At 39.1% G+C, this 15,466-nt stretch overlaps 1 protein-coding gene across 1 annotated transcript; it reads left to right on the forward strand.

Annotated features, from left to right (window-relative positions):
* Positions 1 to 445: 445 nt before the first annotated feature.
* Positions 446 to 15,265, forward strand: tctn2 (tectonic family member 2). The gene is made up of 18 exons (XM_018748989.1): positions 446 to 573; positions 1,221 to 1,334; positions 1,455 to 1,528; positions 1,709 to 1,901; positions 2,865 to 2,965; positions 3,157 to 3,356; positions 3,533 to 3,653; positions 4,381 to 4,537; positions 5,684 to 5,791; positions 8,094 to 8,234; positions 8,556 to 8,630; positions 9,940 to 10,029; positions 10,739 to 10,856; positions 11,845 to 11,948; positions 12,807 to 12,951; positions 13,088 to 13,231; positions 13,381 to 13,469; positions 14,349 to 15,265. The coding sequence occupies exons 1-18, from the start codon at positions 501 to 503 to the stop codon at positions 14,468 to 14,470; spliced, it is 2,169 nt and encodes a 722-aa protein (XP_018604505.1). The 5' UTR covers positions 446 to 500; the 3' UTR covers positions 14,471 to 15,265.
* Positions 15,266 to 15,466: the final 201 nt, after the last annotated feature.

The following is a 15,466-nucleotide window of genomic DNA, read 5'->3' on the forward strand; positions in this document are numbered from 1 at the left end:
AATTATTCCTACTTTGGTTCTGTATTAATTAGAGTCATTACAGTGCATTTATACAGATATTTGAAGTTGCTCTCTATAAAGTGGTCAGTTAAGTAGTTCGGACTCACTTTCAGTAACCACTATTCATTATCAGGTTGGTGGCACTTCAGAGCCCATCCTGCAATCGTTTGGTGCAGTCCCGGGGTAAACCCTGGACGGGACGTAGCCAAATGGACGTGTCCATTTCACCTGTGAGAGGAAACCAGAGCAGACGTGGGGCACATGACAGCAATATGAACTGTTCCTTGTACGCATCACGTCATCATTGTTTTATTTCAGTGTGTATTCCCAGTTGCCTGCAGGTGTCACTGCAGTCTTCTGCCTTGATATTATTGCGCTATGCGCTCTCTCTTGAGCAGCCGGTCTCCTTGTTGCCAAGGCGATCACATACACACTTCGCCAACATGGCGGCCATCACGGCGAGACGACACAGCTAAACCTCCTTCCACTTGTAACTGACCATGGCCGCTATTCCACATCCGTGTCCATACATATTGCTGCTTGCTTTTCTTAAAGATGCATATGGAAAAATCGGTAAGCAAAAATGCTTTATCTGTTGCATACTAGGATGATGAGCATCGTTGCGTTCACAATCGGGATTTTCAGAACGGGAGTGAGATGAGTAAATGAAAAAAGCATGAGATATCCGGTATCATGATGATGAATCATGTCTGGGTACCAGAGAACGCCAGAACATCATGTGGAATTTTACAAGAAAGATCAGCTCGTTCAGGATGCAGTCCATCTCTAGTTCGTAGTTGTTTGCAGAATTTAATATTTAGTTGAACTGAATGCAAAGACGGTCCTGTATATTTGAAGTTATCATGTTAGCTTATTAAAAATAATTCCAACCAGGCGTGATTTTATCTGGCTCAAACAGTCTTCTTTCTGAAGTTTTGTTTAAAAAAAAAAAAAAGAAGAAAAAGAATCGTGTTGTTCTGTAAACTTGCCTTGAGTGGCTAACCGAAATTGTACAGCATTGTCTTTAATGACCTGAAGGTTTGCTGGTTCAAGTCCCACTCACACTCGTGCTCTAGTACCCTTGTGGAGTGTATTGACCAGACTGTTGCAGTAAAAATACTGTAATCTGCTTCAAGAACAGGGACAAATACTAATGTCCCTTTGGATGAAGTCATCAGCTAAGCACACTGAATAAATAATAATAATCAGTATTTTTGCAGTTTTTCAGCCAGCCTTCATCATCACCACTGGGCCAAAAGTGACTACTTTCCTGGTGGGGAATGCTTCTGGGACCTCTTTCATCTTGAGCACCGTCCAGCCATCAAACATAACTGGTATATCGCAGTCATGTAGCCACACTACAAGTGTATTTAACTATTGTGTAAGGAATGTATTGGCAGGAATGCATTAATGAAACACACAGATGTTTTGTTGAAGCAGCAGTGTTTTGGCAGGTGCCCTTCCTCTCCCTTCCTGCACCAAAGAAGACCCTGGACAGTGGCTCCTCCGCAGTGAGACATTAGAAAAGGTTCTTTTTCAGCTTTCCAGTTACCCGAGCAGCTAAAGGAATTAATGTTTTTTTAATCTATGTTTTTTTTTTTTTTTTTTTTTTTTTAAATCTCATTGCAGGCTTTCAGATGTGAATTTAATTGGCTACTGAGTGTGAGTAATGAGACAGCCTGTTCCCCCCCACCCCTGTACCTCACAGAACTCACTGAAAGTGGAGCTCAGTCTGAACCGCAGCCTGCAGCTCTGCGGCAATGAGACGGACTGCTGCCCACAGCCGCTTTGTGTGCTGGAGACGCTGCGAGTGCTGGCCTGCCAGGGCACCTCGCCGCACGCCACGCTCCTGGTGCAGGCCCACATTTACGCTGTGCTCGTCCCCACAGGGCCCATGTCTGGTGAGTCTTACCTTTAGGAAAGGCCTTGTACCATTAAAGAGGGGGCATACAGCACTCCCATAATTGAAGTACAGTATGCTCTGCACCCATTCTGTGCTTTACAAACCTAATTCATTCCTGCAGATCCATTTGTTAGATGAAAATTTGTAAATTAAAATGACAAACTAAGAATAAATTATTTTTAATGGGGGAAAATCCTAGCTTGTGCAAGGTGGGCTAAAATACACTCCAGAATCACCCAGAAAGCCATATACAATAAGAATTTTTTTTTTTCCTGTCTTTTCAGGGAGTACAATTATCAAAATTCCCAACATCTGTTATTAAAGTTACACGTACAGAAATGTGGTAAAATACAGTACTGTACATCCGTGTTTATGGTGAAGGGAAAAGAGAGGTTATCAGACAAAAAGTGTTACAAATATAAAAAACTGTTCCTATTTTTGTTTTATTCTGTTTTTATTATAGATAATCCTGAATATAATGATGAAGTTAACTAGTTAGCTGGTTAAAGGAATCTCAGAGGCAAGAAGGTGATTAACTTAGTGAACAATTCAGATTACTCTGATTTTTAACAGCAAATAATCACAACTCGCAGCACAAGCTGCCACCTTGAGGGAACATACAATGTGCTATTCTACACATTTCCATAATGCTCAGTACCGGAGATATGTAAACACTCGACTTCTAGGTGCAAGTTCAAGAGGGATGCTGACCAGTTCTCTAAAACCTGCCTTATATATGAACGGGAATGTCTGTATCTGCAAAAATATTGATTGTAAATCAATTTTTATAGATGTGAATTCAATGTGTTTGCGAAAGTAAAAATTGATAACTCAAACATTTGAAAACGGAGAAGTGGATGTATTAGTTTATTATTAGCATATTGCTCAAGATCTCAGCCTTTGCATGTTATGGATAGCTACTGACAACCTAGTCCCATAATGCAGAATATTCTATTTGCAGAAAACAAGACTGTGATTCCAAACCAAGCCTACCAGCCCCTGGGGCCCTGTCCCTGCGATCTCACCTGGAACACCTGTGATGTGCGGTGCTGCTGTGACCAGGTGCATCTGCTGTAGCACTGCATGAGACGGCTGTACCCAGGTCATGTGAAACGTTTTCTTAAAGGTGGAGGAGAGCAACACTAAGGACGAGCGCTTTACCGTGGTAGTTTAAAACTTTGTCCCTTGCGTTTGCCGCAGAAAGAATCTCATTGACGCACCTCACTGATGACTGGTCCACGTGTCTTTAACAGGATTGCTCTCCTGATGTCCTGCAGCTGTTCAAATCTAAATGCTTCCCCGGGGTCTTTGGTGGCAATGTCATGCCCCCTCCCGACTACCAGTGCTCAGTTCAGTCGTCCACAAACAACCCGGATTGGTTTCCCTTCCTCTGCGTCACATCGCCCTGTGACAACAGCCCCTACCTGGGCCTCTTCTTTCAAGGATACACAGTGTGAGACACACTTTGACTATTGTGGGTTTTTTTTTTTTAATTGAAATTCCTTCCTCGTTCATGTGCTTAAATGTTCTCTTAAGAGTTGGAATTGCATTTAGTCTGATATTTGTTGCATTCATTTGTACTGAGAGAAGAGTTCCACGTTTTGAGTGTTGCCTTCCTTGGACCTTCAGGACACCCAGACGCAGCCCTTCCTTCCAAGCCCCCAGTGTCACTGCACCACTCGTAGTTGCTGTGTACTGCCAGGGGGATCCCATCTTCAGAGATGACGGCCAGTATTTTACCATCCCTCAGGTCAGGCTTAGTCACTGCCCTTCGTCCAGTCAGTGTGTGGATCTGAACTTGTATCTGCCTGGAGTTTTACTAAACATTTTCCATACAAATAAGAAATACTGGAGGATCCATCTTCTGTATTTACCTCAGTGTTTCTTTTACCACTTTATTACTATATAAATAAACTGCAAATAAACTAATACTGTTTAATCTGTGTTAATCCCCCTACGGTATTTCATTTACTCTTTATTACTATAAAAATGGAAAGGAATACTACTGATGGTCCTTATTTGCCCCACTCAGTGTAAATATTCATATGCTGTGCTGCAGAAATAATGATGTTTAATTACGAGGCACTGCCTCACCCCCCTGGGGCTATGTAATATATGGTATGTGCACCCTATCTGTCTGTCTGTCTGTATGTATGTCTGTCAGTGAGGGAATGAATCAGTACATTTATATGTATTTATGTAGCAGACACTTTTCTCCAATGCGACATATATATTGCCCAGTAAAATACAGTGTGTTTATTACATCAACTGAAAGAAACTTGGATGCAGACGTGTGATTCTAAGCTCAACTAATTTTTTTTATATTCCACCATATGAACCAGTGTACATCATACAAGTAGCTGTATAAACCAATACATCAGTCACCATCATCTCCCACTGCTCTATATTTCACGAACCAGTGTGTTGCAGTGTTTTGCCTTTGTTAAATTCTATACAGTCATGGGATTTCCCTACAGAGGTCCATGGTGGGTCAGTGTGTAGACAATGCCCCAGTGGCGTTCCTGCAAAACTTCCGCTTTTGGTGTCCAAGCCGACTTGTGTCCTGTCCAACCGGGCCACCTCTGCAAACGACAGCCTCCGAGCTGAGGGTCAGAGTGAGAGATGGCTTTGGAGGTAAGGTGGTCTCTGCACACTCAGATGTGTTGCTCTTTCAGTTTCTGTCCATGTGAGCACCCACTTCTACAGTTAACCATGGCTACTGTACTAGTCTGTACAATTATTTTTAATTTATTCATTTACCATGTTTTTCTAAAAAAAAACTAAATATGTAATACAATATTATATTAATATAATTATTTTATCTGTATATTATAGTATATAATATAGTATATTAAATTACAGTATATTTTATGTGTATATTCATGTAATACTGATAGCTTGGTTAGAGCTGCTGCCTTTGGATCTGAAGGTTTCTGCTTCAAATCTGACCTATTGCTGTAGTACCCTTAGGCAAGGTACTTGCCCTAAATTGCCGAAGTAAAATTACCCATATGTATAAATGGGTAAATAATAGTAAGTAGCTCATTGCTGTAAGTCACTTTGGAGAAAAGTATCAAAAAAATTTAAATTTTTATTTCTTTTAATATATTTTAATGTTGTATAGAGGTGGTCTCCGATTATGATGGGGTTATGTTCCGTGAAACACATCATAAGTCGAAAATGCATTTAACACACCTCTGCGTGACACACTGAAAGATGTGGATCGCTGTTGTTGCCCAGCATCACAAAAGTGTATTGCTCCGCATATCGTCTGTCTATTGTCTTGTCTATTGTCTATAATACTGAAAGCACCAAAGCAAATTCCTTGTCTGCATCAGCACAGTTAGCAAATAAAACTTTTCATTCATTCATTCATTCATTCATATAATTTGCCCAGGAAAAATTCAAAATTCAAAGTAAGGTTTCTACTGAATGTCTATTGCCAGCTTACCATCGAGAAGTCAAAAAAATTGTAAGTTGAACCATTGTAAGTCTGGGACCACCTGTATGTTTTCAGTATTTTAAAATTTTCTTTTAATATATAAAATATTTTAAATATTCAGTATTCTAAGGCTGCTTCAAAGCACTAGTTAAGTGAAACAGAAAAAAATGATCCGTTTTGTATTCTGTGTTTGAATGTTTTATCCATTAAATGAAGTGGGTCCTTGTTATGCTGTTCTTACGCGTATTTGTAAATGTTTTATTTTGTGTTGAAGCCGTTTTGAATGATTGATATTGTGTTGAAGCTGCTTCAGCTGCTTTCTGTGCTTCTTGTCGCAGGCACTGTCACGGTCAGTGTTGAGGAAGATGAGGCCAGGGATCTCAGCCTTTTTGTGTCCAGTCCTAGTCCTTCTCTTGTCCCTGGGCAAACACAGGCATCTGCTATAGGTCAGTCCCAGACCAAAACTGTATGTAGAAGATGTGTGTACGAGAAACGACCTGATCCAAAGAGCTTTTAACAGGCTTTCTCTGATTGTCCATTTGCAGTCAAAGGAAAAAAGGTCACAATAGTCAATCATTTACTTTTTGATGGTTTTTACTTCTTTTCAGACTGAAGCTCAAGAAATGTCACATCTCACATACACATCACACAAGAAATGTTTTTCAGCTCATTTGTAACCACTTGCAAATGCTGTCTAATAATAAGAATAATGATAATTACTATGTATTCATGTAGCCAGTGCCTTTCTGTAGAGCAACTTTAAATATGAGACTTGTACACTAAGCCACAGAATGGTTTATCCATGTAAACATATGGATAAGAGAGGGGCGCGGTGGCGCAGTGGGTTGGACTGGGTCCTGCTCTCCGGTGGGTCTGGGGTTCAAATCCCGCTTGGGGTGCATTGTGACGGACTGGCGTCCCGTCCTGGGTGTGTCCCCTCCCCCTCCAGCCTTACACCCTGTGTTGCCGGGTTAGGCTCCGGTTCTCCGCGACCCCGTATGGAGCAAGTGGTTCAGAAATGTGATAATTTTCACTATGTCAATTCAAAGTACTGCAGCAAGAGTGATGATTTGAACCCAGGTCCTTTGCTTGCAAAACAGCATTTTAACTGCTGAACTACCTGCTGCAATTTGTTCTCAAAAAGTACTGATAAGATCTTATTGCAAATCCAGTGCAAAAGAGAATTGTTGTTGATATAGTAATTTATTTAATATACTTTTTATTCTTTTATTTTTCCAACAGTATACATAATTGCACATATATTTTTATCTTGTATTTTTAACTTGTATTTTTCCACTTGTTTTATGTTTTTTAAATATATATTGCAAGTATTTATCTGACTTGTGTTCTGCTGCTGTAACATAATAATTTCCCGTGTGGGATCAATAAAGTATATCTATCTATCTATCTATTTAGTCCAAGATCAGGTTTTATTCTCCCTGCACACTTTATTCTGGAAAATTGCTCAGAATCAGTTCTTAAAGGAAATCATGTTAATGATAGTTAACTTTTATTAACTATTGTAAGGTTGTTGTTGTTATGACCAGCTTAATTATTTGTTACTCTACGTGGTACATGTTGTATACAGTCATACCTTGAGAGATGCATGTTCATATGACAAGAATTCCACTAACTAGGAGACTTATTGAGTGCCACGGTATGTAACGGGTATGAAGGAGCTGAACGAGCGCAGGAACACACTCGTACAGTTCTGTATAGTCATTAATAAAGGGAACCTTACCGTTCTGTTACGGTAACTAATGTTCACTACTAAGTAATTGTGTCCGTTTTCATGGAGTTTGGGGACATTTTCAACTTGCTGAACTGGGAAATCAAGCTATCATACTTAAACAATGCCATTGTTACCTGTAAACTGACTTAGAATTCTTATTTAATCTAGAATTCCCAGGGGGGGAGGGCAGCCACTGGCACTTGGACGCCAGAGGTTTTTCTCCCTCGACTTGCAGTTGGGAGTTTTTTGTCCCATTCCTCCATGAGAGAGACTGACTGACTATCTGTCTGTCTGTCTGTCTGAAACCGCTTGTCCCGAGCGGGGTCGCGGCGAACCGGAGCCTAACCCGGCAACACAGGGCACAAGGCTGGAGGGGGAGGGGACACACCCAGGACGGGACGCCAGTCCATCACAAGGCACCCCAAGCAGAACTTGAACCCCAGACCCATGAGAGAGCAGGACCTGGCCAATTCAGCTGTGCCACCACACCCCCTGTAGTAACTTTATAAAAGCATTGATAATGCTTTACACGAGTCTGTAGTCAACTGTCGTCTTCGTTTCTTTGCTCTATGCCTGTGTTCAAGTGTTCTGTGTCACTGCATGAGAAAGGCTGAGAAGAGCACTCTATAAAAATAAATTGAATTGAACTGAAATTGAATTTTACCATAACTGGCTGTCAGCCTAGGGGCTCAGGAACACATAAAAAGTTTAATCATTGAAGCTGATGGAAACGTTCCCTTTGAGTTATGAGAATTGATGTTACGATAGATTCTTCTGGAACAAGTTGGCTTTGTAAGGTGGCGGAAGTCAGTACTTTTTTTTTTTTTTTTTTTTTTTTTTGCTTATATCAAATTTCTGTACAAATGCTAAAGTGTCCTCCACTGAGGAGGAAGTCAAAAGCAGTAAAGGAAATCCTTTTGTCCACTATGTCAGAGGTGAATTTCCTCTTTTCTACATGTTCCCATCAAATCCAAATGTGACTTCAGTATGCCACGTTGTCAATCTTGTCTCCATAGATCCAACACGCAACCAGTTGGATATTCCGATGTGTCACAACATGACTTTGGCCATGGACTACACATTCACCTGGAGAGCCAACGGCCTCGTTCATGTTACCCTCATACGTACTGTTGGCAGTGTGCCACTGGATCCTGGAGGTAGGCATGTTTTTTTTTTAATGTTTGAATTGAATTAACAGGTAAATAGTGTATTATAGAGGGACAAAATGAAAACATTAAATAGTAGAAGTACAAATGAGACAGATAACAGCTGGTCAGTATGTAGATACTACAGATATCTATCATTGGTGGATATCTGTAGATACTTTATTGATTCTGCAGGAAATTACATAATTTGTAAACATTTGTAAATGTTTTGATTCCTTTTATAGCTGAAACTATAGTGTTGTTTGCTCTATTTGTTACAGTACACATGCTTATAATACTAAATTCTATAAACATGTGCCCCCATTTCCCCAGCCTCGGTGACAGCCAGGTACTCGGCAGTGTTTGTGAACTGGAATGGCTCTGCTGAGCCCAATTCAGGAAACCCAGGTCAGCATTCTTCTATGCCTCTGAACACACTTAAAATTGTGTGTGTTCGTGAGTATGATGGAAACACTTGTAGTATCAGTGAATATCTATTTTATTAATTATTGCACTGACAGTCACTCAATCAAATTTGATGTCCCAGGACAAGTATTTGTTAATATTAATTTATCTTAATATTGTTTTATATGTACTGTATGTGTACTATCATGCTACCAGAATCTGTTAAATTTACAATAATATATATCATACTACTATTGTACTATATTATATACAGGTATTCCCCGTTATATGGACGTAATTCGTTCCTGAAAACACTAAGAGTCTGTAAATTGGGAGGCCCTTTCCCATTATTTGAAATGGGGAAATAAAAATGATGTGTTCCTGCACTTTACTGACTTCCTCCAACAATTCCACAAACACCCTCCAAATACATAATAATCAAAATATAAGGATGATAAGATATTAAACGTAAACAAAAAGGAAATTAACAAATGCTAAATTAGGGTAGAAATTTTATTTGTCAATAAATGACTAACATAAGTACATGTAAGCATACAAAAGACACATGAATTCACAATTACATTAATTAAGCAGACACATTTCTCCAAAGCGATGTGCATCTCAGAATAATATAAAACGTTCATCAACAAAAGGAGAGATTTGAATTCAGACATGATTCTTGAGTATAGTCTATTTGTCACATACCACAGTATAAATCGGTGTACATTACACAAATAGCTGTATACAGGCTTTTCCATTATTAAACAAATTATTATTAAACTTAAACATAACAAATATATCTAGGTTTATAAAGCACTTACGAGATTAGCGGAGTGAGTGTCTGAAAATAGTGAATTTTGAGACACCTCTTAATATGTAGAGAAGTATGAACAGAAAACATTCCTCAAAAGTGTAATGGAATAACTTCGAAAAATAGTGCAAAATTAAGAAGAGATGATCATACATTTGTGAAAAGTGGAAGAGTGTGAAATACTGGAGGGGAAAAAAGTGTGTAATATCGAGAGCAGTCGGTCTGTACACGAAACATGGGTGCAGGTTTTCTATTGCCATTATACCGAAAGTCTGTCAACTGGGAGTCCTTATACCGGGGTATACCCAACTTACAAATACGTTAATATATGTATAACAGTTCTTTCCAGTTTGTTGTAACAAAAGACCAGAAAAGAAAATCATATTCTTAAAATGTAATGCAGTTTTGGAAGTGGAACATATTTCATTTAATGAATGAATGTGATGAAATTCTGCATATTTATCTTGAGAAATTTTCTGACTTTGGGGGAGGGGCTTCTAGGTTATATCATTGGCAAACCTGTCATTGGGGGATCCCTGGACAAGGACACGGGAAGTATCCAGAGGTCACCCATAAGCCTCTGGCAGCCAGGTACGGTGGTGCTTTCAGTGAAGTTCTCAAACTCGCTTGCTTACATGTAGCGTCCACCGTGAATTGCTTGTCTAGTAGAACTTCAATATAATATATTTATTTATTCCAATTTTTACTACTTCTCTAATTTCTACTTTGCTTAAAACCAGGGCAGTAGGTTCCATACATTTAGCCTTCCATTTCAAAGACTTTTGAAAAGTACTTACAGTATCTGAATTGCTCTGGTAAAAATTACTCAGGTGTATAAATGGATTTTAGTCATTGTAAGTTGCTTAGTGAACAAACGTAAAAATGTTTGGAAGGGACTTTGGAGAACCGTTTCAACTAAATTAATTAAATATAGACAATTTAACATAAATATGTGTAACATAAAACATAACAGTTATAATAAAATACAGTAATAACAGCTTTAGGAGCTGCTGCTATTTTAAGGGCTATTTCAATAGTAGAACATCCTAAACATGCTAAAATTATTTCATGATGTATAATATGCTATATACTATAATACTATTCCATTATAGTTATAATACATGTATTTTTATGTATTATAGGTGATGTACAGTAGTAACAGTTTTAGTAGTTGCTGCTTTTTAATGGCTATTTCAACAGCAGAATATCCTCAATAAAGGTATGCTGAAATAATAGAGTTGGAGTTAGAGTAGTCAAGACAATAAAAAGCCTTTTATCATAATCATGTTTCTGTCCACAGTGGGAGAAGGTCTGTGTGCCTCAGCTGGTAAAAAACCGGTTATGTTTGACGAAAATGCAACAGCAGGATGCCTTCTCCGCTTGGGTGCGCAAGACCTAGAACAGTGCAGCCAGCTCAGGTGTGTGACACACATTGCACACAATACAGACTGCACAGGTGTGTTACACACTACACTAAATAATCAGTTCAACAGTGTAGTGGTTAGAGCTGCTGCCATTGAACCCAGAAGTTCAATCGGTGCATCAAGTGAAAGGTAACAAACTAGGTTTACTTAAGTGTCACATGTCTGCAGCTATATCTCTTTCTCTTAATGTAATGCACAAATTGTATTTTTGCTGAGATGTACGTTGCTTTCGACAAAAGCATCCGCTAAATGAATAAATGTAAATGTAATGTAAGTTGCATGTTCGAATGCCTCCTCCAGCTGTGGTACACTGGAGCAAGGTTTTTATCCAAAATTGCTGCAGTAAAATTACCCACCTCTATAAACTAGTAAATAATTGTAAGTAACTTAACATTGTAAGTCGCTTTGGAGAATAGTGTCAGATGTTCATTTAATTTTTTCTTAAATATATTTTAATATGGGGGGCGCGGTGGCGCAGTGGGTTGGACCGGGTCCTGCTCTCCAGTGGGTCTGGGGTTCGAGTCCCGCTTGGGGTGCCTTGCGATGGACTGGCGTCCCGTCCTGGGTGTGTCCCCTCCCCCTCTGGCCTTACGCCCTATGTTGCCAGGTAGGCTCCGGTTTCCCGCGACCCCGTATGGGACGAGCGGTTCAGAAACTGTGTGTGTGTGTATATTTTAATATTTTATATATTTTTAATATTTTAAAATGTTGATTTAATATAGAAAATGTTCAGTATTTTAAGGCTGAGTCAGAGCACTAGTTGAGTGAAATACACACACACACATTTACAGTGCAGTAGCTCAGCCACCTACATTATCACCAGTTTTGGCACATGTCATAATGTATCAAGAAAAACATATTACATCAAAGATTATCATTTTACAGAGAATTTATATTGTCTGATTTCCTGCACAATGTTATCTGTAACTGCCATCGCGATTACAGAGTACCGTTTCTTGTCCTACATTTGTGTCTTTAACAGAGATACTGTGCGTGTTGGTCTGGCTGCTTTGGTCACAGCAACGTTTGTGGCCAGGAAAGGAAACCCTAGTGCTGCCGACCTCGCCGACTGGGTGAACATCACCTGTTAGTCCTCATCTTTATATACGAGCTACACGCTTTTTTTTTTTTTAATTTCATTCTATGAGATGGCTCATTTTACACAAGTTAATGAAATCCCACAATGTATATGTCATCCAAATGGTACTGGGCAGTGTGTATTTCAGGTAAACTGGTGGCTGTAAATTGCCCGTTTTGTGTGTGTGTGTGTGTGAGAGAGAGAGAGAGAAAGTGTAGTGTACTGATTAGGGCCATTGCCTTGAAACTGAAGGGCCTGTGTTACAGTAAGTCCCTCTCCTTGATCAATGTACTTACCCTTATCCATTATTAATTACTAGACTGTATAAACTGGCAAATAAAGTAGCTTAATACATAAACATCTCATTGTTAGACACTGGAAAAAAGTGTAACCTGAATTACTGCTTAATAATGAGGGACCAACTGGTAGCCTAGTGGTTAGAGCTGCTGCATTTGGACCCAAAGGTTGCAGATTTGAATCTCACCTCCAGCTGTAGTACCCTTGAGCAAGGCACTTATCCTAGAATTGCTCCAATAAAAAAAATACCAAGTTGTCTAAATGGGTGAATAATTATACATAGCTTAACACTGTAAGTCCCTTTTAGAAAACAGTGAGCTGAAGTAATGTAATGTAATAATATGAGACTGAAAATGTGCATGAGTGTCCTGAGATGATCTGTAGGCCTGTCTGTGATGTAACCTACATTTTCAGAATAGGTACTGACCCAGCACTGGAAAAAATGGGTGATGAAAATGGGAAAAATAACTTTTTAATTATTATTATTATTATTATTATTATTTAACACTAATGATATTAGTGTTAAAAATTATATTTTACTTAAATATGTTGCTCCATGGATTCCACAGTCATCCCCCTGAATGGCAGCACTTCGTCGGTGAGTCCCCCTGGTGTCTGTGAGCACATCCCGTCTCACTTGAACATCCACATCTATAGCACAGAGGCATGGTCATGTGGAAGTCTGCAAAGGCTGATCCTTGCCATGGAGGTCAGGTAGAGTGGTGTCCAAATAAATTAAAACAAAGTCTTGAGTGCTTTAATTATGACTTTTCATGTTAATCAATGAATTGATGGATCTCCTCCCATGATTTTAAAGTGTTTTTATTTATGTTGCTCTGCTATCCTCTAGTTACACCCTATCTACCTGGAGGGTGAAGTGTGGGGGTGGAGACCCCCGTCCCTGCTCCGAAGCCTCAGTTACCCATTCCTTCCCTGTCACTTCAGCTGTCACGTTCATCAACATTCCTGCTCAAATCCCACCACCCAAAACCAGGTAACAACTCCAGCACCATAGACTTATAACCCTACATTTAAACTTCTGCACAAAAAAAATGATTTAATTGAGACATCGTATGGTACCGCCAAGCTTATCTGGGGATGTTGTCTTGTCTAGACAAGCTTTATTGCGTTTCTTTCCTTCAGGTTCCAGATCAATTTCACAGAGTTTGACTGTGACAGGAATGATGTGTGCTGGCCCCAGCTTGCATACCCTTTGACTAGATACTACACAGGTCAGACTCTGCGCTCTGGACTTTGAAACTACATCTGTCATTTTAAAACTCCTGCATTTTTAGTAGTATTGCCAATATTAAATTAAATTTCACTTAAATTTATTTTCAATGAGCGCTCTTCTCACACAGTGACAATATTCCAACACTGTCAACAACAGAAACAGTTCAGTAGTAGTCAGTGATTAATGACTGTTAACAGACATTAATGGCTGTTATATAAATATTTTATGCTTACTGTATTTTACTTTTTTTTATTTTACTTGTACTTATTACTTTAATATTTAATATACTTTAATAATAATACTTTAAAAAGGGCCAGGTGGTTGTGTAGTGGTTAGAGCTGCCACCTTTGCACCCAAAGGTTGCTGGTTCGAATCCTACCTTCAGCTGTAGTACCTTTGAGCTTACTTACCATAAATTTCTTAGTAAATTACCCAACTGTGTCAATGGGTAATTTGATTGGTAGCTTATCACTGTATGTCACTTTGGAGAGAAGCTTCAGTTAAATGAACAATGTAAATATATATAATGTCTCCTGCATATACACAACACATCCTCTATTTATTTACTTAAGTATATACTGTATATTCTGCTTTTCAAATCTGTCTTCAGGATAGAGTGCTATATAAGAGTAAATTATTGTTATTCATCGTATCTTGATTAGTTAGTCCTTTAACGCAACGTAACTTGCAACTGAATTAATTTATACTGCAGAATATTGTACCAGACCAATTCAGGCCAAAACCCAGCCCAAGGCCCCTGCAAGAAGGGCTTTCTTAGGATGTGAAACTGCAGCCATGTGGTTAGAAATCTCTCTCTCTCATCAGTAACTTACTTGCTGTACCATGGATATTTGATTTGTTTTTCTGTCATGGCCAGGTGAAGCCTACTGCCTGTCCCTTGCAAAAGGTCTGACCCTGATCATCATCTTCATTTCTGCCTCTCTGCTGGGGAACCCATGGAAGCAGATCTGTCAGGTGTGGAGAAGCACCTGGGTTTGACAGTTAAGGACACCTATGCAGACGATACCAAACCCTTCAGCTTACCAGTGGAGTGACTGGTCCCAAAGATGTCTTCTGTTGCTCTTCTGTCACCATCTGTTTTGCTTTAGATAACATGAGATGAGAAAATGGCCTCCTTGCTCATGTTCACACCTTTGGGACAGAGCTGGTGTTGGCTGTTCAGCTATATTACTTGTATTAAATTATAAGTTATGGTGTTGGTACATAAAACCACAGTGAACACAAAGTACTGTTCACAAAAAAACATTTTCTTCTCACAGGCCTTTTGCTGCCGTCATGTGGACTTCACCACAACACATCTGTGCTTAGATACATGTTATTGGCTTATTAAAAGTTAACTGCATATTTTCTGAAATTCTCAGTGTCAAAATTGTTAGGAATGCAATGAGTTTTCAAGCACATGCATTGCATTTTCTGCTATTTGTGGCATATATGTTAGATTTTGTGGGTCGGATTTTTTTTTATTTTGCTTCCCATTTTCTAATGTAATACATCTTGTTAAAGAAAGACGGGTACTGACCATGGCTCTGGAGCACTATTAGTTTAAGGAACAGGTATTATCACTATCCAGTAATTTTAAAATTTTCCTTGTATATTTTGGTTATCTGCTGTGCATTACTGTACTTTTTCTTGCAGTGCATGGTTTAAAAGACACGTTTCTCTTCCCACGAAAAGCTTGGTAATTTTTTCATGGCATCTGATGTGATTTTTGTAACTAAGAGAATTTGTACAAATTGGTTAGTGTTTCTACCGCATTTTGCAGCTTTTAAGTCAACGTGCCTGTGCTGCTCTAAATAAAATGAATTTGAAATTTTTGTTTTGTGACTGTTAGGAGCAAAGTCTCTTGTCTTGTATGAATTTCCTCTTGATACGCGACTGAAGTGGAGTCGCCGTAAGACGCCGGAATTATGGACTGCGTCGTATCGGACACGAAACGTGGTTTCTCCCCGTATGTGAACGCAGGAAAAGCTGATG

This window comes from Scleropages formosus, chromosome 19, assembly GCF_900964775.1.
Source record: "Scleropages formosus chromosome 19, fSclFor1.1, whole genome shotgun sequence".
NCBI classification, from domain to species: Eukaryota; Metazoa; Chordata; class Actinopteri; order Osteoglossiformes; family Osteoglossidae; genus Scleropages; species Scleropages formosus.